Consider the following 24,400-nt stretch of genomic DNA (forward strand, 5'->3'; position numbering starts at 1 on the left):
TTCTGTGTGGAGGTAGAAAAAACTAAAAATATCTCTTGCATCTGTGTTGTAGCCTAAGAAAATGAATGTGAAGCCTCATCCCCAGTTAGCTAAGCGCTGTGACTGAAGTAAACACTGAGACAGGAAAGCAGACGGCATGCACATTTTAAAATGTATTGAAAAAGCATCAATTCTTTTTTCAGCATTGCTTGAGAAACCGATCAGCAAAAGACAGGACAGTGAAGCTGTACAGAAGGCCAAGATCCTTTATGCATCCTGTATGAATGAGAGTAAGTGATCTGATTTGGGGACACCTGTGTATTACCCATGTTTATACAGGCAGGCCCTTATGCTCTCCACTGGGCTCTGTGAGGCTTTGTCCAGGACTGCCATGCCAATGTGTTCACAGACAGAGCAGAGGCACTGGATTCAGCTGTTTGTTTTTCCCTACCTGGAAATCCATCAGTGCCAATAAATCTTTGCTTCTCCTGTGGCTGTTGCTGGATTTGAATCATGTGGAATGTAACTGTTGTCACACTTTGACATTTCAGATAAAATTGAAAAAGCTGATGTGAAACCACTATTAAGCATTCTGAGGCATTCCCCTTTTCGCTGGCCTGTCCTGGAATCTAACATTGGACCAGAGGGGCTGTGGTCAGAGAGGAGGTTTAGCTTAGTGCAGACCCTGGCAACACTTCGTGGTCAATACAGCAACTCTGTCTTCATCCGTTTATATGTGGCTGCTGATGACAAAGTCTCCAACCGGTATATCCTGAAGGTACAGCACAGCATATCTATTAGTTTACTTTGCATGGCATTTTGTGATCTCATTTTTTGAAACAAGTGTACAAGCCAAATGCTTACATTTGACTATTGTTGCTATTATCTACCAATTTGCAGACGTACGTAAGTGCCAATTCATGGGAATGCAGTAACCATTAGATTACACGTGCATTGAAAAATATTTGTGTAAAGGATATTTTCTCCTTTCAAATGACAAAAAAAAGGTAAAGTATGTTCCCAGAGTCCATGTGTGTGAAAATTAGAGATGTGGATATCTTGTCCTGGCTATTCTGGATGCTGAGTATGGCTACTTATCTATGAAAATGAGGAATGGTGCATCAGTCACAAATATTTTGAAGTTGATATATTTTTCTTGAAAAGGAAACATGTTATATTGTGCTTATACAGCACCTTACAACAACAAAAAAAAAAGTAACTCAAAGTCTTCCAAACTGGAAATACAGAATATGTCTTTTACTGAAATTCTTTTGTTTTGGAGCAAAGCATAAAGTTTATAGCACATGAAATTACACAATTGCTTAGATTAGTGAGAAAAAGACCAAAATCAAAATTGCCTAGCTGTAGTCTGACAGAACTCTAGAGAGAATTGCAACACTTACTATGAGATGTCATCATGGCAAGATCCAGTGCCTGGGTCAAATGCATTTTGTTTTTTTAGGAAATAGAGTTGAATAACCAGGGTAGATCAGCTCTCTGCTGCTATGAGAATGTAATTTATAAAGGCCAGAGAGAAGGGACAAAGAAGAAAGATACGCCACTGTTAATCACAGAAAAGTAGTATCTGTGGTCCATACATTGGTAGTATCCTGGCTAGCTGCAGAGGCATATCCAAGAATACATTTCATTTGGGACTCAAACAAGAGTTTGGGGTGGTGGTATGGATGTTGTTTCTGAATCAGTACTTTGAAAGGACCTTTGACTGCAGTGCTAGACTGGTATGAAATTCAAGGGTAAATTTTCTTCGTTTCTAAGGAGTTTTCCTGAATGGTCAAGGCAACTACAGATCAACAGTTTGCTGCATTAAGGATATCATTCTACTAAGATGCCATTCGGTTCCTGTCAGGATTGCTTTGGCTGAAGATTTAAGGAAACTGAAATGGTAGAATCAAAAGAGGAAATATTTAGCTATCTCCTGTCATACTTCTGCTTTTAGTCCATGAGATCTGCCAGGAGAGGGTTTGGATAGGTCTGTAGGGCTTGTTCTTTGAAAATGAATTATATCTTGCAATATGTTCATTTGGTATGCTTAGCGGCCCCTGTGAATCGGGTATCTAAATAACTGAAATTCTACATCCTCTGAATAGCATACTATTCCTTGGGGGATTCTGTTTTTGTTGTTAATCTGATTAAGATCTTGATCAGCGGAATGCATCAGCCAGTGTTCTACTTTGTCAGTGTTTTAACAAATTCCCAGGAGTGCAGCTGTACCAGGGAGTATTTCAATCTGCTTGTGAAAATGGATCGATTGCAAAATTCTGTCTTTGTTCAGCATTGCAAAAGCATGAATGGATCAGAAAAACAGGAGGTTCTCCAAATAATGTTTTGTTCAACATTCAATATAATATTCTTTTTTCTTGAAGAAGTTGATGAGCTTTTTTGTTAGTATCTCATGTTTGTGCTTTATTTCAATGGATTATCAAATCTGACTCTTAAGCCAGAAAAATTTGGATGAGCACTTAAAGCAACAGTGACGTAGCTGAAATAGACCAAATAATCTGAAGTTAACAACTGTCAGGACATGCATCTGCGAAGCATGAGAGTATAGAGGGGTTTTTTTTTCTTTTCTTTTTGCTTCAGTATATGGAAGAAAGGTATTACTGTTTTTCAAAGGATCAGAATTGCGCTGAACATCACTGCTGCAGTGAACATCTGCTTTCAGTAGATGATTTGTTTTATGTTGTTTGTCGTGTATCTTAAAGCAAAGAAGATATTTATTTACTCATTGGAGATTCTATTTGCATTTAATTGGGTAATTTTTTATAAATGTAGGAAGTGTGAAATATAAATGCTGTAGGATATAGATTACATAGGCTTTTGTGAAATAGTATGAATAAATACCGTATTTCTTCACTACTTTTAAAAAACAAATAAAACGTCAGAATAATAGTCTTAGAATATCAATTTTTTTTTTCCTTTCACATCAATACCTTTTTTGGAATTTGGAAGTTGGCTGAATTATGCTACGAGATTTGGCTTCTGTACTCTAACTTAATTGATCATGTTGAAGTGTCTTGTGAAATTTCTGTTTCTAGTATGAATTTTAAGAAATCTGCTTCACTGTGATTTTTGGCTGGTTAAGAACTTGAAACATTATGCATGTGTTCCCATGTTGTCATCATTTCATTCAGAAGACTAAGCAAACCCATTGAAGTTTCAAGTGTGATTTTAGAAATTAAGTTGAAGACCTTATCCAACAGTAGGGTAACTGTAGGCCAGTAAGTCTGATCATAGTTTGAATCAGAAATATTTAAAGCTTGTGTCTGCCATACATCTTTATCTAATGTATTGGAAGCATAACAATTTCCCATGCATGCAATGACTTCTGAGGCTGGAACCCAGCTGTACTTCTGTTCAAAAAGCCAAATACTCATTACGACACACAATGCTGGCCTAGTGTGAAGCTCAAATGCGTGAACTTAATTTCTGTCAAAGTAGGCTAACGATGCTTTCCAGGCACACAGCAGCTGACAAGCTCCAGCAGCTAATGGACATTTGGTCCATACACTAAGTTTTCTGTCCAAAATTGATTCTTGTGCCCCTGAAATACAGGTAACATGAATAGTTGTCTGCACTCATTGTTTGATCCCATAGACTCACTCCTTTTACATTACCCTACTTGCTAATGGAGCCATGAACACATAAATCAGGCTGGTGATATTTTGCTGTAGTACGTGGCTCAAGGTACTGAGGGCGGCATCTGAGGCTTCCCAGATGGCATTAATATGAATAAGGTAACATCTATCAGCACAGCATAGCTTTTTTTTTGTTTTTAATTAAGTGCAAATCAGGCTATTTTTCAGGAATGTATTATGTATTAGATATTTACATTTATTGCTATTGAGAGAAATATGCAAACTCTTTCAAGGTTGCTAATATGACTACCTGTAATTATTAAATGTATTTTTTTTGTTATTTTTAACAGCTAGATCAAGCAAGCCTATCTCTCTCATCTCGAGAGGATTACCTAGAAAACACCACAGAAGCTAAATCCGTAAGTAATACTAACAAAAACTCAAAATATCTATTTTTGTTATTGTAGATTTGACTTTGTTGAGCTCCAGTCTGGGAAACAGTTATGGTTTGGTTGGATTTAGATTTTTCAAGATATTTCCTATTAGGAAAAAAAACCTCAACCACAAGCACTACTGCTACAAACACTTGCAAAGTTTCTCAAATGAAAATTTTAATAAGAAATGGCGTCCCTTGATCCTTTACTTCTCCTGGAAGTAAACACACCTCTGGAAATCATCAGCCACCTGCCCGGTTTTGTATTTTCAGCATATAAACAAGAAGCCAGAAGACCATGTGCTTCAGGTGCTCTCTGTAGTCTGAGACTTGCAGAGCTGTGTCCTTATGAAGGACCATCTAGGATTCCAACAGTGACAGTTGCCTGGGGCACCCTGCATTCAAGGACAGCTGTCAGAGTTCATTAGCAGCTGCTACAGCTACCCTCACCTTAGCCTTCACCTGACCTGGTGTCATTGAGAGCCTCCACAATTACTGAGAGGTCCCAGAATTTCCTAGACCACAGACAAAGAACCCAGAAGCTCAAGTCTGTCTCATGAAAACGGAGCCCAGATGCTGCGCTGTCAGTTAGCTGCTCTCCTGGCCAGATATCTATCATCAAATTAGCCTGAATTTATTTAATGAAGGGAACTTGAATTCCTCAACAGATCTCAGTGCTTCATTTCCTCTTCTTCCCTTTCTCTTTATTATTTCTCAGTACTCTGCCATAGCTTATTAAGAAGTTTTCTTGCTGCTTTTCTGTGGAAAACAAAGATCAACTGTTGATGTACATGTATTGATATTTGATAATGCCAATATCTTTTTCATCTTCCTTTGATGAAGGCCTGTGGGCAGTGTCCAGCACATACAGCCCAAAGTTCATGGAAAACAAGCACTTGGATTGTCATGGGGGCAAGTTACTGCTGTTGTTAAGGTCTTACAGTATTGCTTCCATTTTAATTTCTCTGAGAAGCTAGTGAGATTTTAGCCACATCCACTTGAGCAGATGCCAGTATCCAAAGAACAGTATCTATTTATAAATTATAGATGGTAATATGCCAGGAAATGCTTTTGCTTTTGGGACACTACAGACCAGCAGGAGCTGATAGGATCCCTTTCAAACTTCTGAAAGGTGGTGCTGGAGAAGAGATAGCACAGAAATCACTGCAGTATAATGATTGATACATACAGTGTTTTCATTGACATTTGTACAGACACACTAGGCTAAACAGTTCTGTAAAACAGGTTTTTTTAGGATAGCTGGATGGCACAGAGCACTTTTGTAGGTACTTGTGTGCTGTAGCAGAAAAAGAGAAAGGAGGTCTCTTTGCTTCCCTATCTTCTCATCCACCAAGCTTACATCTGTCTGTAAGTACTTCAGTCCTGTGCTCATTACTGTGTGAGGTTGCAAAAACATACACATTGTCTAATTCCATTGTAAGAGCTCTGTGTTCTCAGCCAAGTCCAGAAATATCATTTGCACTTCCCAAGATGTATATACTCTGTGAATCACAGCAGATCGCTCTGTCTGTCATCCACAGTATGTTTATGGCATTATTTCCCCTTGTCTCTTGAATGGAAATGGACACTTGAGGTAAGGAAACCATAACTCTGGTTGCAAGAGTATGAAAGTACAGTGTATTCATCTCCTTGCTGTCAGCTGGATATTTATGTCCTAGTGCTACAGCTGTGTTGAAGTGCAAATCCTGTGATAATTTCCTTTTTTTTTTCTTTTTCTTCTTTTTCCCCAGTACCGAGATACATTTTTGCAGTTCATGGTTGACACAGCAGTGCTTCTGGGTGCAAATGCTTCACGAGCTGAATCTGACATGAAGTCAGTCCTAAAGCTGGAAGTTAAAATAGCTGAGGTTGGTAATTTTATGTGGAATTGAAAATTCCTTTAAAAACCAAGGGCTATCCTGTTTCAGAATGGAAAGTTGTTACATTAACAATCTTAGCAATAATGTTTCTTGGAGGGAGGAGGAAAGGAGCAAATCTGATGGAAGAAAACAAAGTGTCTTCTTGCTTTAGTTAATTGCTAAATTGAATATATATTCTCAAGGGCATTGGGTGAAGAATTAAAAAAATAAAACAAATTAACAAAGCCCTTAGCCAAAAATAATCATAGAATCATTAAGGTTGGAGAACTGGAGGCCATCCACAACAGCAGTAATGCAGAGTTTCCATCTCTCTGCTGAATGTAGAGACAAAATTTTGTCAAAGCTCCGCATGAAAGCAGATATGTTCAGGAACAAGAATTGTTGTATAATCCCTAGTAAGCACAATTAATTATATAATCATCATACTGTGTTTTGAAAACAGATAGTCTTGTTTGTTACTTGGGCTTTTACTGTATCCTTTGTTCCTGTGTACTCTTTTTAAGTGAACGTATATCACGGAGAACTTCTGTGCTTGGGAAGGGAGACAGAGGGAATAAAAGAATGATTTTTGATTTAGGAATGAGTGGCATGCTTCAAGAGATCTTACTGTGTCCAAGGAAGATTTCAAGTAGATTTGAGTTACTGGAGGAAAAGGAAAAATTTAGGAAGAAAGCAAGCAAGTTCAAGAAGAGTTTATAGATCTGCCATATAAAAGGAGAAGAAAATATTTTTTGTCTGTATTGCTTGAGCAACATTTAAACTGCAGACATTTACTGCAGAATTTTGTTTGGAGATCTTCCAGCTGTTTGGTTAGTCTTGTGTCAATTTCTGCCCTGTCTAAATTCGGCACCATAAAGCCTGTTGCACAGTATTTGCCTTAGAGCTGGGCTGGCACTGGCATCAAGAATTCTTGTTTTACTTGAACAGTGAGAAAATTTGTATTTTTATCTTGTAGTTGTTAAGTTTCTTCATTATGACCCAGACAGACACCTTGGAATTTGAATATCCCTTGTCAATTATAAAAGGGCTTCCTTTGTATTTAACAATTCTTTTGCTACATCCTTGGATTTTAACTCTGTAGAGGATCCTGAGGCCTGACTGTTCTGGTCACCCAGATGAGAGATTCAGTTGGTGAATGCTTTTGTTCATTTCTGGCCTATGTACTCAGATTTCCTGCCATGGAAATCAAGATAGTTGGTTTAAAGGAAGAAGAAACTGATGTATATCTGACTCTTCCTCCAGGTGTAGCCAGGACAGAGAAGGGCACATGTTCAAATCTGGGAGACAAGATATGTTTCCAGCATATTTGTTCTCAGATTTGACATTTGAAACTGAATAGTTTGTAGCTGATAGGATGAATGATATTAATGATCTAGGTGTGCTTTTAGCTTTTATGGACCCACATTTGTTTCCTTGGTATAATCAGAGCTAAAATTGGTCTAAGGTGTTCAGAGAAGACATGCAGCACATCAGATTCCCCAGTAATGAGTTAAACTGGCAATGAATGTTATTTAATTTTTCTCAGTTAAATGCCATCTTCAGAAAGGGAAGCTAACGTCATGAATGCTTGGAAAATGGGTAGTTATGTACTTCTTCACTGGGTTTGTGGTGGATAGTAACTATGTAAGATAAGATTCTCGGAAGATGAGCCTTGATTTCATCATGTGTTTTTTTTCTTGTTATTCTTTTTTTCTCCAGATCATGATTCCATATGAAAATCGAACAAGTGAAGTGATGTACAATAAGATGAACATATCAGAGCTTAGTGCAATGATTCCACAGGTTGGTTGGGGAAATTATTCTTTTTATTTCTGACCTACATAATTAAATATGCCTTTAGTGTAGGGAGATAGCATGTTAAAGGAGTGTTATTAGGAATGTATGCACTCTGTTACAATATATGTTCTTTTAAATTCAGTTATGAGTTCATGAGGTTTGAAACTGTGGAAAGATGAGCTGCAATAATTTCTAAATTTTTAATAAGTAAAGCTTTAAAGCCACTATCTCAAACGTGATTTAATCAATAAATTATCTCTCTTCATAGAGTGCTTTAACCAGTCTTTTCTTTGTCATTTCAGTTTGACTGGCTGGGATACATCAAGAAGGTGATTGACACCAAGGTCTACCCTGAGCTCAAAGATATAGGTCCTTCAGAAAGTGTGATTGTCCGTGTTCCCCAGTACTTCAAAGATTTATTCAGGATACTTGAAAATGAAAGGAAAAAGTAAGGCTCCAAATTCATGACTGGACATTAAATGCTGGGCTTGTTCTGGGATCTTTAGGTACTCCCCAGATGCTAGGAATCAAATCTCTAGGAAAAGGTCTCCTCATTTTTGTCTGAAAGAAGATAGGTGTATTCCCTTCTGGGCAGCCGGAGAATTTAGTCTCAGGCACCTTTATTAGCTCAAAACAGTTTTACTGCCTTTTGCAGATCCATTCAGCCTCTCTTGCTTGTATGGGGTTTTATGTCTTGCGAAATCATTTACATCTCTAGAAAAATGCACGCAGCTCACATTAAATGCAATAGATGTGCTCTGCACAGGGAAGCAAGACAGCCTCTGGCAGTGTGGTGAAAAAAGGGTGTATAAAGATGATATTCTATTTAAAAGCATCTTTGTTGATGACGTATGAGCCGTTTCTGTAATAATTTACTCTCTGCTCAGGTGTGTTGCTGAACTCTTAAAAAACATTTTCAAGCTGTTTTCTCTAAAAATCATTCTTTGTTGATGGTACAGTATGGCCACAACTAAGGTTATATTTCAGAACAGAATAATTCAGAATGTTCTCATGTTGTTGATCTTTGCCTTCAATGACAAAGCTTATGTTGATTCATAGTATTTGTAAAAAAAAGAAGCAGATCAAACAGTAAGAAACATAAACATGATCATTTGTTCTGCCTAGAGATTGTCAAACATCCTTGCTTTCCAAAATTCGGACGAATATTGTTAGCATATCACAAATTTTAGTTTGCTGAAGAAAGTCTTCTACATTGTTTTGTTTTTTCAGGCTTTCTATCTCATAAATTTTGTTATGTCAGTGGGGATAAGTGGTGATTTAGAGGATGCATGTGTACCAATAAACAGAAAGACAGTTACTCTTTGTGTGCAAATACTACTCCATACAAATCTATTCTGCAACTACACAGTAAATACCTGAGAGTATTCACAATGATGTCATAACATTTCCATATGGGATAAAGCCTAAGAACGTAACAAGGGTATTTTCTTATGGGTAATCTCATTTTTCATTCTCCATATGGTATTTGAAAGGTTAAAATAATGCAAATAATATGAATTTGGTTTGTTTTATTAAATATTGTCACAGACCAGATTTCTAGTAACAAGGGTTATTTTCCCCCTGCTCCTCTTTCCCCCCAGCCTTCCAGTTACCAGTTTGTTGATGGTGCTGGCACTATAGTTGAAAGTAATAAATAAGATACAGTGAGATGCATTCTCATAATGGAAATGTTTACAGCTGCTGTAGAAAGTAGCTTTACTGTTCTCATGGACGTCAGAATCAATAACTGCTTTACCTTGCCTCATCTTACTGCATATTTGCAGTATGGAACAATTAATACAGTACTCCTCAATTCCTGTGTTATAAAGAGGAATTTTCTTTAGAGAGAGATGGGGACACTAGATCTCCTTTCTGGTCTTGTGTTTCTTTTGAAAAGTTAGTTGGAGAGTTAAGTTATGGTAATTTAACTGGAACTTTTGCCTCTAGCAAGAGACTGAAAATTTTTCAGTATTTTAATCTGATTCTTCGCTCAATTATGAATACAGTTTCCAAACAGATTTCAAAAATTGTGAAAAAGATCTTTTTTTATTAAAATGCCAATTAATGTGTCTATCTATTTCATATTAAATCTATCCTCTTTAATTGCCACCATGTCTATTCATTAAAATATATTACAAACTCTCAGAATTTTACTTGAGCAACCTACTTTATTTCCAGACAGGGTTGAGCCTTCCTCAGCAGATATCCATGAACGCTGGTATAATTTTAACTGTCCCAGCAGACAAGCTCTCTACCACTTCCTTTGGGAGTGTGTATCACAGTGATGGTCATATTGGCTCAGCAGTGGTCAGCCTACACTTCTTTCTGTAACAGTTGTTTTGAAGTTAAAATAGGGAACTGTGTACTGTAATCTTCCCAAAGGCTACAGCAACAAATGCTCTGGTCTCATCAGAAGCACAGAGATCTGTATTTTATTTTTGTGCTGGTTTTCACTCCATGTGAAGAGGCTAGCATCTCTGAGTCTCATATTATTTGGATGAAAATAACCCTCGAATAGGCACTAAAGGCGTTTCTTAATCAGAAAGTGTCATTTTTCAACCTGAATGAAGATAATTGATTTTAAGTTCACATAGCTGACTGAAAAGATAAAAATTGTTATTTAAATAAGTAAACAGACCTTAATAAAACTGAAATGCTTACCTCTCCTACCAGAAACAAAAACATCAAAACCCACAAACAATAAAACCTTTGCCTTCAATCTTATCCCCCCAATCCTGAAGGTGTAAATCCTCTTGGGCTTTGAAGTGAAACCTTCCTGTTTTATGTATTGTATGCATCAGTGGATGCAAGTGTGATTACAATTAGGGATTTTTATCATCTCATCAGAGAGCTAGGTTTCAGGTTGTGTCAGACTTTCTTTCCCTCTCAAATTAAAACAAAGCTCAATTAATTGTGGGCTATTTCCCGGGACAGACATTCCCCTTCATCATTTATGCCTTATACTAAATACAAAAGTTTTTTTAATTCCCATGGATATTAATGTTGTTGAATAAGTCACCTTTTCAGGACTCTTTCTTTACAAATTTCAGTCTTTCATTCACTCTCAATTTGACAGAGGTTCCTTGATTTGAATGTAAGGGCAGACACCTCTAGATGAGAACAAGAAGTACACAGAAGAAGGAATTGACTTTTTGTAGCAATTAAGTATTGAATTGTAACAGATAATTGGTTTATGGTAGCTGTCTACTTAGCTGAACTTTTTTACTGAAGAATTTGATGGAAATTGTATCTTTAAACCTTTCAATATACTCAAATATATGTATACACAATATATATACTCAATTTTAATATATATACTTACATAAATACTGATTTAAATCTACAGAATTGCATTTTAGTAGAGTGAGGGATTGAGTAGGTGCTGTGGGAGCAAGGGTGCCTCAAATGCATGAGGCAGGTACAAAGAGGCTGGTGGAATTCAGACAACCTATAAAAGAAATGAGAGCTATATTCTTTGGGGGTGTGTTTCTTGCTATTAACTGAGGAAACTCTACATCATAAAAAATGTGATAATGGGAAAATCTGTGCTTTCTGGTATAGTTGAGTAGGTTGAAATACATTTTTAATGACCCTAAGCATTTTGTCAAAATGATTCAATCATCCATTTAGAGCTAATTGTTTTGTCTGTTGTAATGTATACTATGCTATAAAGGTGTATTACTTGTGCTGGAAGTTTGAAAAGCTTTTTTTGGATATATTTTATGAATATTGTGAGGATTTACATGTACTGTTTGATGCATTTCTATAATGAAAAAGAAATTATTGTTTCTATCAGGAAGAAGGGTTAAGTGGCATAAGCACACAACTGCTCCTGGTGTGGTGTCCCACTTAGTGTCTGCACACGGTCAGACGTGCTCAGTCACTAATAGACAATATGTTGCTTCAAGTTGCCATCTTCACTTCACTGCCATCTCCCCAGCTGAGGGACCAAGAGCTTAAGCTTGCAGCAACAATCTTTCTTGAGCTGGAGGTGCTAGGCAGGAGATTAGAGGCAAAACTCAAGCTCTTGCTCTGGTGATGCTGGTGTGAAGAGAACACCCTCAAAAATTTTTCTTACAGACTGTTTTGACTTGGGTGAGAGAACAGTGTATGAAGCATCTATCAATGAAACTAATGGAGGGGCACTGCAGGAACACCTGGCAGCTCCATCTCTATGGCAGCTAGAGGCTGGAGAAACTAGAGTTTTAGTGAAGAGCGAGCTGTTCAGATAGGCTATCAAAACATCTTATAGTGGAAAGGGAACACTTAGCTCAGTGCTAGACTTGTTTTGAGACTGGTTGAAGTTGAATTGCCTGTTTACAGTGCAATTTTATCTCATATAGCCACTGCTGATCATGGAGGTGGCTCAGTCTAGGCTGGACAAATATTTGGTTAAGCACTCTGATCAAGTGCTTGAAGTTTTAGAAAAAGGAGCAAAGATGTCAGGTCTGCTGGGATGTTTGAACAAGTTCTTCCAGGATTTCTCAGCCTCAGTTCTTCAGAGATTTGTCTTTTTGGTACGTCAGTTATTAGTAATTAGTAATTTAATAAATGTAGATAGTAAAATTTTTCTAAAGTTTTGTTAACTTCTAAGGAAAGACAATATGAAATAGTGACAGTCTCTAGTACATATGGGATTGATCATTATCTGTTGTTTTATGGTTACAATTTATGTTCCTTACTAATGAGGTGAGATAACATTTGCTTTGATATCCAAAAAAGAAAAAAAAAAAGATTAAAAAAAGGAAAAAAAAAACCAGTTATTTTCTCATTATGGTGCTATTCTTGCTACTTCCATGGAAAACAAAAACTGCCCTTTGAAAAAAGCATTACCTACAGGTGGCATGCTAAATGTCGAACTTGATACGAATATCCTCTAGAAGATGGTTACCACTGTGCAATTACATACCAACCATCTTCAATCTAGCAGGCTACTCTGTGAAGTAGAGATTTATCAATTTGATCATCACTCATTAATTTTCAAAATGAATTTTCAACCATTCAGTTTGAATATTCGTGGAAATACTTCTGTGAGTGCTTTGCTTTGTTACATCATATGCATTTAGAGGGCTGACAAAAGCATGTCTGATTTAACAGGACTCTTGCCAACTATCTGGTGTGGAGGATGGTTTATTCAAGGCTATTTAACCTCAGCAGACGTTTTCAGTATCGGTGGCTGGAATTTTCTCGGGTAAGTTGAAGTTTTTAATAGCATTTACAGTGTAATTAGTGTTGTCCCTATCTGTTTCCCTTATAGCTGCTGTTTTCTATTATTTATATCTTTGCAAAAGATATTTTTTCCATGCTGGGCAAATTTATTAAGCTTTTTGCAGTACTCTTCATTTAAAATAGTGAAACCATATATATTGTGTGCGACACAAAGGAGAACTGTCCTTTGGATTATGTAAGGGAAGTTTTGAGGCCTTAAAAAGGCTTAGGCTTTTTATGCTGTAACCCAAAAGCTGGAAAACTATTGAGTTTTGTGCTGGGGCTGTGACCTGCGAAAGGTCAAATATGTTTGGCCATATTTTGAAAAAAAAAAGAACTCTTTACACATGCATGAAAACAGCTCAGCTAAAACAAAACTATAAGATTTCACCTTTTCTCAGGTTACTCCAAACCATTATTATGCTCTAATGCCAGTTTTATATGAGCTCTAGCGTATATATACATCAGCTTTTCTCACAGAAGATCTGATCAGGTATCTTCCAGCTCAGGGCTGTAGAAACCCCAAAAGACATGCATTAGTTGCTGCCATAATCTATGAGAGTAGAGTTAATTATCTATTAATTAATACGAGTATTTATGTAAAGCACATATTTGATTAAGTGGCTCCTGAATGGAAAACCAACCTGATGATATTATGGGCAATGCAAGGGCTCTTTAAGCAAATAAAAGATGAAACTGCAACAGAAATTTGTTCTACTTTCTTGTTGTTTCCGTGCCATGTTTGGATGATAATATTTTTTTGTTCGTTATAAGGAAAATAAGCTGCTTGGTTATATCATGACAACAAGATATATTGTGGCATGGAGGGACACGGTTATGGGCATGGTGGTGATGGGTTGATGGTTGGACTAGATGGTCTTAGTGGTGATTTCCAAAATTAATGACTATGATTCGGTGAACAGGAGGCTGTCACAGCAATGCCAGTGGTGTGGTGCAGGAGGTGTGGGTGCTCTGTCCTCCTTGGTGAGGCACACAGACAGTAATTGAAACCATCAATAATGTCCTTCCTGACTGGTATTGGAAGAGTTATGAGCTGATAACATATCTAAAAATGAACTTTAATACTTTGATGGAAACTATGTGGAAGAGGCCATCTCCTCTGATCCTGAATCTGCATTGCCAAAGATGCCATTTTCTTTATGCAAAAATGTCCAAAACTGGCTGTCAGAACCACAGTGATGTGTTTCTAAGGGCGTCCCCTTGTGGAATATTTCTTGCTAGCCAGGTAAAATAGATTGCTGGCCATCAACAAGTCTGCAGAATATGATTGAATTACATTATGGCTAGGGAAATTCCTGGAAGGAAACATTATCTTTCAGTTACTGTGCTTTTAGATACACTAACTAGGTGCTGTCTTTTCCCTGGGTACATCCTCCAGCAGCTTAGGGAGAAATCTACCTCAAGTTGTTTCAAAGCTCATTAAAATATTGTCGTCAAGGATTCACGTAAGTGGTTGTGAAAACTGAAGGGCAGCTTAGTAAGGGCAGTGAGTCAGCAGCTTGTTCCCATATCTGCCTTTGGGATCTGGAGAAAGATAGTTAAGTGCAGTAAATAGCGAGGGGTAATAGTTAATAGCTGTGGTTAAGTGTTGTGAACAGCTCAGGGAAACAGATTTCACAGGTCAGCAGAAATGACATGAGAAATGGAGTTCAAGGCAAAGCTGTTGCTGAGCAGATTGTTCCAGTCAGAGGCTGGAAGACTTGAGATACACAGTTCCTTTGAGATCGTAAAAATGGACTCACTAACCTTCTGGTAAGTGAAGAAAACATTGAGTAATCAGACAACAATATGACTGTGAGAAGAATCACTGATCTCTAAAACAGAGGATACATTTTATTTGTTCACTCATTTCTCAAAAGCCTCACCCATCTTAAGTAGCATTTTTAAACTGGGTTCCAATTTTCTGTTGGTGGCTTTTACATCTTATGTGCAGAAATCTTGGCACTGAGACACATATCTGGGTGGCATTTTGCAAAGAAGTGATGAAACTTTGAAAAACTTCAGGTTGAAAAATAGGACAATCCTGCTGACTCTGGAGAAAGTGTTTGATTACCAGATCAGCACCATCAGCAGCTTCTCTCCACTGACTATTTGAGTTCTAGCAAATGTGCAATGGCTCCTGGGGAAGAGCTCTTTTAATTCTCTTGTGGAGTTCTGAATTGCCTGGAAAGGCTTGAAACCTGCTATTTATAGTCGCTGTTACTACCTGGAGTACTGCATTGTAGAGTGAGACATTAATATTTGGAGGACAATTTTGAGAGAGCTCAAGTTGGCTCTGGTTGTAACATAAATATCAATATACCAGCTGTGAGATATTATCTATTCCTCTCAGCTCTGGTTTTATTTGTCTCGGAGCCTGTACTGCCTTTCTGTCCTCCTCACAGTCAAACCTCCTTCAAAATAATGATTATTATGTTGTAATAACGTGTCACATGCTGAAAGCCAGCTCTGTCTCTTGACTTTCTGTGGTTGTTGTGTAGACAGAGCTTTTGGAAAAAAATTGGAAGAAAAGCTCTGATAATTAATGCTGTGACTCCCCTTGTTACTCTGCATCAGGAGAAAGATTCATTGTGGTTTTGCATGGACACTGGAGAGAATTTTTCCTTTCCTTTTTTTTTCTTTCTTAATAAAGTGATGTGTTATACATAAAGATTGAAGGATTTGGAAAAGAAGTTTATTTTCTAATTTGGCTCTGTTTAGGAAACAATTACCTTATTATGCATCAGTTTACCCAATGTGGTTTTTGTATAGAAGAAGTGTTCGTTCTGTCATTGAAAATCTATTAGCACATGCAGTATTAATAAAAAGCATTTGAAAATGCAGTTCACTGGTGTATTTAAGTATGAGTCATTGATTAGGCTTAATTACAGCCAATATGATGGAGAAAATCAATCTTTCAACTACCAAAATAGCTGACCTTCAATAGCTGAGAGTTAAGATAGTCTGTAATTTTCCAAGCAAATCCAAGCTCTTTAGTTTTGCTAGAAATCTTATCTTGGAGGAGACTAAGAGGAGACCAAGGAAAAAGAAAGGCCCACTAAACACTAGAGCATTGCTTGGAGGTCTATGCAATCTGTGAGAGGCCAAAATGCTATCCTGCCTGACCTGGTCTGGTGTTGACCCCACCATTATGCAACCAGCAGGTGACAGCTACTGAGCTGGGATTTTGGTTGTTCTCTGTGGAACAAGACAAGTGGAAAGGGAACTCTCTGAACTTGAAAAAAAGAAAAATCAAAAAAGCTTCCGAATCAGCACTGCGTTTGCTTTTTGCTTCCATGTAAACATTTTGCATTTTGTGTTGAATGGGTACTTTGTTTTTAATGAACTCCTTTGTCCAGAAAATGTATTGATATTTATGAAATGCCAACAGTAACAACGTTCAGAAACGGAGAACAAAGTAGCAACATGCTTAAGCATAATTCTGCCTTGCTCATTTGTGCATTGACAGTTCTTGACTATTTCTCTTTTGAAGCTCATTTGCACTGAGTGCAAAACTACCAGAATTAGCCTAATGTTAACCATTGGGAATGTCTTCCCATAAAAAAATCCTCTCAGCTTAGTCTCTCTAAGTTGTTACCATTATACTCAGTTTAAAACTTTACAGTTATTCGGTGGGGTTGAAAAGATTTTTCTATGAAGTTTCTACGTTCTCATAAAAATGGAAATATCTGTAAAATATCATTGCTGTGGGTTGGCTGGTTTTTTTGTGTTTTTTGTTTGTTTGTTTGTTTGTTACTGTTTGACATGCATAATTTAACTTGGCAAGCATAAAAAATATACATGCAGGCTTATATAATGTTATGACTTACTGCATTCACTTCCAACAGGTGATCCATGGAACAACATCTTTACTGCCTCAGTGGGACAAATGTGTGGACTTAGTTGAAAGTGCACTCCCTTATGTTGTGGGTAAGATGTTTGTGAAAGCCCATTTTCAAGAAGACAAGAAAGAGATGGTGAGTCCTCTTAGAAACTTGTAATTAGAGGCTTCCTTATTCTCTCAAAGTTAAAGAAAAGATGTACTACTGGTGACAAAATTCTTAAAGATGCTTCAGTTACTTAAGAAAAAAAGCAAGGAGAGCACAGAACAAAGAAATGTCATGTTTCTTGTCCATCTAAGCACAGCCCAATCTTTCTACATGAGGCCCTTCAGATAAATATGTAGACAGATAAAAACCAGCCTAAACTCCATTAGTGTGTTTGCATGATGACAGACTGTACAGAAGCAGAGGGGGGAGCATTGATGAGGAATGGATCAGTTTAAGGTAATTTAGTAAAATTCTTACTGACCAGTTAATAACTGGTCACATTTGCTCTGCTTTAGGGCTAACATTTTAAGGCTGGTATTGCTACAAGTATACTCTAACTGAGAAAACTAATGTCTTTACTCAAGGAAAGTATTCTTTCACGTTGACGAGTACAGAGAATAGAGAGAATAGCTTTCAACTGGACATTCATCTTCACTGTAAAATTTCAAATGCAGCTACATTATCACCTCCCTTAATAACATATTCAAATGATTAACTACCCTTTATGATCATTTATGACTTATTTTCAGATTATAATTTTCTCATTGAGTTTCCCAGTGTCTGCTTTTCCAGCTATTGATTTTCCAACAGTAATCAGTTTGAAATCAACTGATTTAGCTAATGAACTTAGCTTCTACCACAGGAGAGCTGCATTTAGGAAACATATGACCATCATGCACTGGGTGCAGCAGCTCTGTGATTGTCCTTCAGAACCCTGGCTCAGTAGCTTGAGTTTGTCTGCTTGACTTTGTTTAGTTTGACTATTTTCTTATGGAAGGACTCCATTTTAGACAGACCAACGTTTGGCTTGTTCAATATTTGAAATGTTCCATCTCTACATTTCTTTTGCTCCTTGCCTCCAGCTGGAGTTTCCTTCCTGAGATCCAGTTCCCTGATTCTTTATCAAGTTTTTAATGTGCTATTTGGCAGTTTAGTGGCAAAAATATTTCTGGGGTATTAGACAATGTGACCTCTGTGGAAATGGACTGTAAGAAATGTATGCTTTATTGAGGATGAACTGTTATTTTGTGTTTGTATATGTGAAGGAAAACCTGGCAGAAATAGAGAATGGTTATCTGATGAAATATGACCTAATTAAAATATTTTTTAGTATGCAAATTCCTTTCAGGCCAAGAATGTGAACAATTATCAAGTTTAAATTCACAGTAACATCCATAGAAAGGTATGCGTATAATAGTTATAGTATAAACCACAGAATTCAGACCAATAGCAAGCTGGTGATGGTTAAAAAATTAGATGCAGGTGAAATTTGCTGCAGTCCTTTTAGAAATGTACTTTTCAAGTTGATCATTTTTGTTTTTATTATTTTCATTTCACTGGTTTTCATTTCTATTTCTCTTTCTTAAGCACCAAGAAAACCCTTGAGAGAAGTGCTCTTATTTGTACAGGTTTTATTATTATTTTTATTCTGCCCTGGATCAAAAGCAAATCCTGACTTATGGACAGTATGGATTTTTCCCCCAAGGTTTGGTAACTGATATTTCATACTTTAGAAATTTCCCTCTTCCTTTATCAGGAAAGACATTATTTGTGTCTAAATATAGCACTGTTTCTAACCCAGAGTGCCTGCAGTGTTTCTTACAGCTATGCCTGAGCAGTTTCAGTAATAGCTTTGATAGCAGGAATAGGTTTCTCCTCCTGTCCCCCACAGCTACAGCTGGTACATAAAGCCTAACTGTACACCAGGGCCCAGCTGTAGTGCTCTAGTTTGAACTCATAACCTCCAAATACAGGGAGTTCACCTCATTAGTGCTCTAGGTTAATTGAGTCAATGCTCTGCCATCAATACCTTTAAGTTACCCTATTCCCCGAGACACTGTTTTCTGTGAATGTTGACTGTTTACTCATATTTAATGCTAGAACTGTTCCAGTTGTCCTGTACTGATGCTAAAAAAAAAAAAAAGTTTTTTGAAAAGAGTAGAAAAAATGAATAATCAAAGGAGCATTGCTAGGCTTTATCTGGCTCCACCGCAAATACAGATTAGTTCCGAATTAAAATATACATCTGATACATCAGTGACAATTCTGCTGAAGATAACATTACTTTCTGGGATTTAGCCCCCACCTAAATTACTTCTCAAGGCTAGCAGATCTGTGGAATAAACTTATATAAAACTTTGGTATAGGAGGTCTTCATTCTTTTTAAATGTAACATAACTGATAACGCAGCAATCCAGTAAATCTTCATACAGTGGTTGTCTGTCATGGCTTGTACTATCCGGGCTGAACTGTGGTGAAGCCCTCTGGCAACGGCTGGATCCTCCAAAATACCTCACTCTTACAGTGTTTTCAGATTTATCTGTGTTAAGGTTCCTCTGCTGATACAAATAGAAGCAGGTTATAGCCTATACTTTTCTGGTCTGTGTTGCCAAACAGATGCACAGGCCTGAGTACACTTCTGCTCTTTAGACCAAAGCAACACATCCCTTAGCTGTCAGACTCTTTGTTCTTTTTATTTCGGAGTTTTCTTGGCCTTTATGCTCACTGAACACTCCTACTATTTCACTTGCTTGTGACTTGCTTGTGTTTTCATGTAGTTGTTGAACTACCATTTGTACAGAAGCCACGAAGAAGGAGTAGAGCTAAAATGATCGTGAGTTCTCCCAGGTTTGCACAGATGCAGGCTGTCCCTAGATGTTCAAGATTAGAGAAGCCACGGCCTCTTTCCCTGCAGTAAGCACAGCTTACTGGTTAAATATTTGAATGCTGCTTTGTATTTGGATCATGATATTCTCAGCCCAAATTCAGATCTTTGGCAGTATTAGTGAGGAATATCTCAGTGTGACATAAACTAAGCAAGGCTACAGATGCTCTCTCTACAGAAAAGGCTTTATCTGTGCAAACACTTTGCAGCTGGCTCCTTCCTGCAGGGACTAGTGATCTAGGACCAAAGAGACAGAAATCTCCACAAATCAGTGCTATTCTCCCAGTGTTGGTTTTTTTTTTTTTTTTTTTTTTTTTTTTTTTTTATTTAAGATTTTGAGTCAGGCTTTCTCACAGTTGTGACATGAAAGGATCAGCAGGCTGTGTAGTACAGCTGAAGGGAATAAAAAGAAGAAGAAACTTACTTTGAGAAGAATTGTCTGAGGGCTGGAAAAAGATCCACCTTCAAGATCTATTGATCTATTAGTGGTCACTGTCTGATTTGGAACCGTTCGTGGTCTTACTAAGTACTTCATGCACTGAAACTTATAATGATCCCGCCATGGCAGTTTAATGAAGAGAGGTTTACTAACTATTTTCCAGATGGAAGAGCTGACTGAAGGAATTCGCTGGGCTTTTATTGACATGTTGGAGAAAGAAAACGACTGGATGGACTCTGAAACAAAAAGAAAGGCTCATGAGAAGGTAATAAATATAAATGGAGGGTGGGTGAAGTCCCGTCAGAGTAAAGACTGGTCTTGAGGGAGAACAGAATGTTGTGGACCTTACTTGCCATTACCTTGTTCTTCCTGCCTTGCCTCCATCTGTCTCAGTTTGATTCTGACTGATGTAGACTATGAGCTTGTTTCAGACTTTCTGTGCCTTACTGGGTTGTTTTGTGTGGAAATGAAGGCTTCAGCCAGGAAAGGAACATGGGAATTGTTCACATCTCATACCTTCTCATACACTATGGTGGAAGGCCTACCTTTAAAGCCACCTTCCAGGATTGTGGCAACCATCCCAGCTGAACACCCATCCTGACAGAGCTAGTTACAAAGTGTTATGGTCAAGGCTGGCATAACCTTTCAGGTGGAATGTCAGTAAAACTCAGGAGGTAAAGGTGAAAGCAGGACACACTGAAAGCTCTCTTCCTGGTCTCCTTCCTTGCTATTGATATGTGATAGAGGGAGACAGAACATGTCTAAATGTAGAGCTCTGCCACAGGACAGCAGTCAGGAGAGGCATAAAGAAAGCAGAATTGGAGGGAAATATGTAGGACTGCCTCCTTATGTAGGAGGCAGCAGGATGTCAGAGAATTAATAAATATCCTCTCTGAATACAGTGACATGCAAGTGCAGCTTTCATACTCACTGTGCTGAAATTAAAATTGTGCTGTTTTGGTTTGAAAACAAATACAGACTTCAAGGAATTTTTGTTGATTTTGTTGAAAAGGCTGTTCAGACACTTCATCAGTGGAAAGGTTTAAATTCCATACACAGTCCATTAACTTTTTTACAGTGGTGCCCTGCACAGATGCACAAATGAAATACAGCTGCATAATTGGACCAATAAACTCTACAGAAAGCAAAGAATCATAAGATGCAGTCTATTTCTTCATTTACCTGATGGCATGTGGGCTGCAGTTATTATTTCTTACTGGCTGCAATGCTTATTTGTTTACTAGAAAAAAATATAGAAACATAATGAACTTTAATTTAGATATTTGGCAAATGTGATGCAGACTACAAGCAGGAAGATTTTCTATTACAAGTCAAATGTTGATTTTTTAGCAAGCAGTCTGCTTAACCATTGTGTTAAAAATTTGCTGACTTCCTTCCAGTAGAGAAATCATACAAGCATTGCCACAAACTAATAAACTCTCTAAAAAGCTCTCTCTTTTCTAGGTTAGGAAAGGATGTGTTCAGAAGTTAGGTTTGATCTTTTGTAGGTGGCGATGACACGTGTAGGAAGCTTACGGTACTTGCTTCCAATTTAGGCATCTCAGTTAAGTTTCTGAAGTTAATGGGGTGAGTCTGGACTGAGCAGTGCGTGCCAAAGTAAATTCAGGATGTACAGTGAAAAAAACTACGTGCGAAAGGACTTTGAATATCATATGGTTTAAATCCATTATCACTGACTTGAACAACAATTTTATAGTTTACTGTGCTAGGAACAAGGTCAAGGTTGTATGACACAAATGTAATGTAATGATTTTGCAAATTGCAGTAATATAGAGAGGCGTTTTGGTAGATTTCCAGGCATGGTCTTTGTACATGTTTTTTAACTACTATTTATTGCTAATCATTCGTATTGGATGTGTGCTGGAACATTTGGATGGACATGTTTGTAATTCAAGAAGTGTATACATTACTTGTATAGCCAGATAATTCACTGCAGAAATCTGTGATATATCACAAAACAGAACCTTCAAAATCTGTTACTCCTTAAGATCCTATGAGTCATTTTGTAAAATACTTATGCATTAACAGAACAGTTAGACAATAGGATTGCTGAAGTACTGGTTGTTTGATTGTTTTAAAAGAACAAATGCGGTAGTATTGCTTTATTATATAGATCCATACAAGAAATATTTCTTTGTCAATCTGAGAGGATTTTGAAAATTTGGAAGGATCTTTTTCTCAAATTGAAGAAGAGCAAGCTACATGATCCCGGGGATTTTCATTATTTTACTCTTTGTTTTGGAGCATTACCAAGGTAGTGGTTATGGCAGTGTGATGACAGAGCACAGTGGGGTGCTGGAGGCACCGTCTTTCAGACAGAAGGCCAGAAAGGTTGGGCTGATAACAGCAGGACTAGGGGAAATGGATCCAAGTTGAAGGAGGGAAGATTTAGGTTGGATGTTAGGGGGAAGTTCTTTACAGGGAGAGTGGTTAGGCCCTGGAACGGGCTGCCCAGGGAGGTTGTGGATGCCCTGTCCTTGGACGTGTTCAAGGCCAGGTTGGACGGGGTCCTGGGCAACCTGATCTAAATGTGTATGTTTGGTGGCCCTGCCAGGCAGGGGGGTTGGAACTACATGATCCTTGGGGTCCCTTCCAACCCGGGTGATTCTGTGATTCTGTGATTCTGTGAAAGGTTCTTTGTCTTTGATCTTCTGTATAGGCAACCTGTAGCATTTTGGCCAATTATTGCTGGGCAGAGCTCAGTAACACGTAAACAACTCCAGTTTTCTGTCGATAGAGCCTCCATGGAAGTTTTTTATGAGCGTGTGATATTCTGTTTGAACCAAATTTCAAGTCTTGTGCAAGCATCTTCTGCTTGTTTCTCTTTCCAGAACAAAAGATGGCATCCAATCATTACTATCATTGTCTGTTTAGTAAAGAAAGAGAGCTATTAGTTAGATGAAGAATGTCTTGACCTTTTATCATGTTTTCATTAGTGGCTATCAAAGGAGATTGCACCTCATTCCCAGTTTATGTATGAGAAGCTGAAGCGCAGGAGTAGTGTCAGATCTAGGGACAAGAAATACCTCCCTGTTTTAATGCTCAGACTGTTGCAGCCCCCTGCGCTGTAGCACATCATCCGTTGTAGTAACACAGAGTTGCTACCTGAAGTTCTAAAGCAGAGCTGTAGGCTGTATGGAAAGGGCAGACATTCATATACTAAGCATGTCCCCTGAATTTTTGGTCTTCTTACATTCTCGAGTGCAGTGGAAAGAGAACTGTACAGAACTACTATTTTTTGTTTACTGGGCCTCCTTCACAGGAACTGCTTATTTTGCCATTAGCCCTTCCTTTAACTTCAGGAGCGTTTGGGCCGTTAACAAACTTTCTGCCCATTTCCTGAAAGAGGAATAAAATCAGTGCACAATATGGATGCCTGCACAGTGAGTCTTCCTGGAAGAACAGCTCCTCTCAGGTGTCTTTTTTGTTCCTTCTGCTGATTCATCAATTGACAACACTGTCATGCAAATGACTTGGCAGCTCTTAAGAAAATTAACTGCAAATCCTCTCCACAACAGGGATAGTCATAGTCACACGTTTTGACTGCTGCCTGTTTGGCTGACTGATCCCCACCTTGCACATGGCCAATGCCAGACCTGTACACCTGCTGGCAGCCTGACGCTTTGCACTCATAGGGACCATTGACCTCTGAAGGACATATAAAAGGCTTTCAGGTAGAATCAATGCTGGATCTGACCTCCAGGCATCCTGTAAGCTCCATTTTACCATTGAAGTGCTTTGTGCCTATGACTCGGTGTGTCTGTTAAGTTGCTGAGATGGACATCCAGTACTATCTGTTCACTCTAATTTGGTAAGCCTAAAATGCATTAAAAGGATCAAACAAACAAGCTCATGTGACATAAGAAACATGTGTGATGTCTGAGAACCATTCTTTAAGACCTGTATACTTTGGAGGTAAGGTTTAGCTTTCCTTCAGTAATAGAATACTATAGTAAGAAAACTACTAATTTCCCTCCCATCCTCCCTTTCTTCCTCTTTCTCTGTGATGGAAAGGTGGATTTAAACCAGCCTATCTGAAAGTCAGCCCTACAAAGAGAGAATTCGACAAGCTGAGGTGTCTGATTCCCGTGCAGTTCTCACCTAATTCTCTGGATGGAGCTCACGCTGCTTCCAAAGCAGTTCCTTGCCGCAGAGGAGCACTTTGCCTCGATGCTCTGCTTTCTGCCCTGTCCTGCCTCTGTTCTTTGTGAGCCTTGTTTTACTGGTGTGTAGTTGACTATCATCAGAATTTCTTAAACTATTCCTGTTAACCTTCCAAATTCTCAATGGAAATATCTCCGATTGTAAAAAAAAAAAAAAAAAAAAAAAAAAAAAAAAAAAAAAGAGAGAAAAA

The 24,400-nt window shown here is 38.0% G+C and overlaps 1 protein-coding gene across 1 annotated transcript in view; it reads left to right on the forward strand.

The window, feature by feature from the left end:
- Positions 1-24,400, forward strand: part of PHEX (phosphate regulating endopeptidase homolog X-linked) — a 94,252-nt gene that overhangs the window by 22,936 nt on the left and 46,916 nt on the right. Inside the window, exons 4-12 of the mRNA XM_042867468.1 lie at positions 183-269; positions 531-757; positions 3,926-3,994; positions 5,760-5,876; positions 7,587-7,670; positions 7,967-8,112; positions 12,762-12,855; positions 16,721-16,849; positions 20,189-20,290. Coding sequence (XP_042723402.1) covers positions 183-269; positions 531-757; positions 3,926-3,994; positions 5,760-5,876; positions 7,587-7,670; positions 7,967-8,112; positions 12,762-12,855; positions 16,721-16,849; positions 20,189-20,290 — 1,055 coding nt within the window. The remainder of the gene's footprint in view (positions 1-182; positions 270-530; positions 758-3,925; positions 3,995-5,759; positions 5,877-7,586; positions 7,671-7,966; positions 8,113-12,761; positions 12,856-16,720; positions 16,850-20,188; positions 20,291-24,400) is intronic.

The sequence above is a fragment of the Lagopus leucura genome, unplaced genomic scaffold (genome assembly GCF_019238085.1).
Source record: "Lagopus leucura isolate 7727_CA_CO unplaced genomic scaffold, USGS_WTPT01 Super-Scaffold_100001, whole genome shotgun sequence".
Lineage (NCBI taxonomy): Eukaryota > Metazoa > Chordata > Aves > Galliformes > Phasianidae > Lagopus > Lagopus leucura.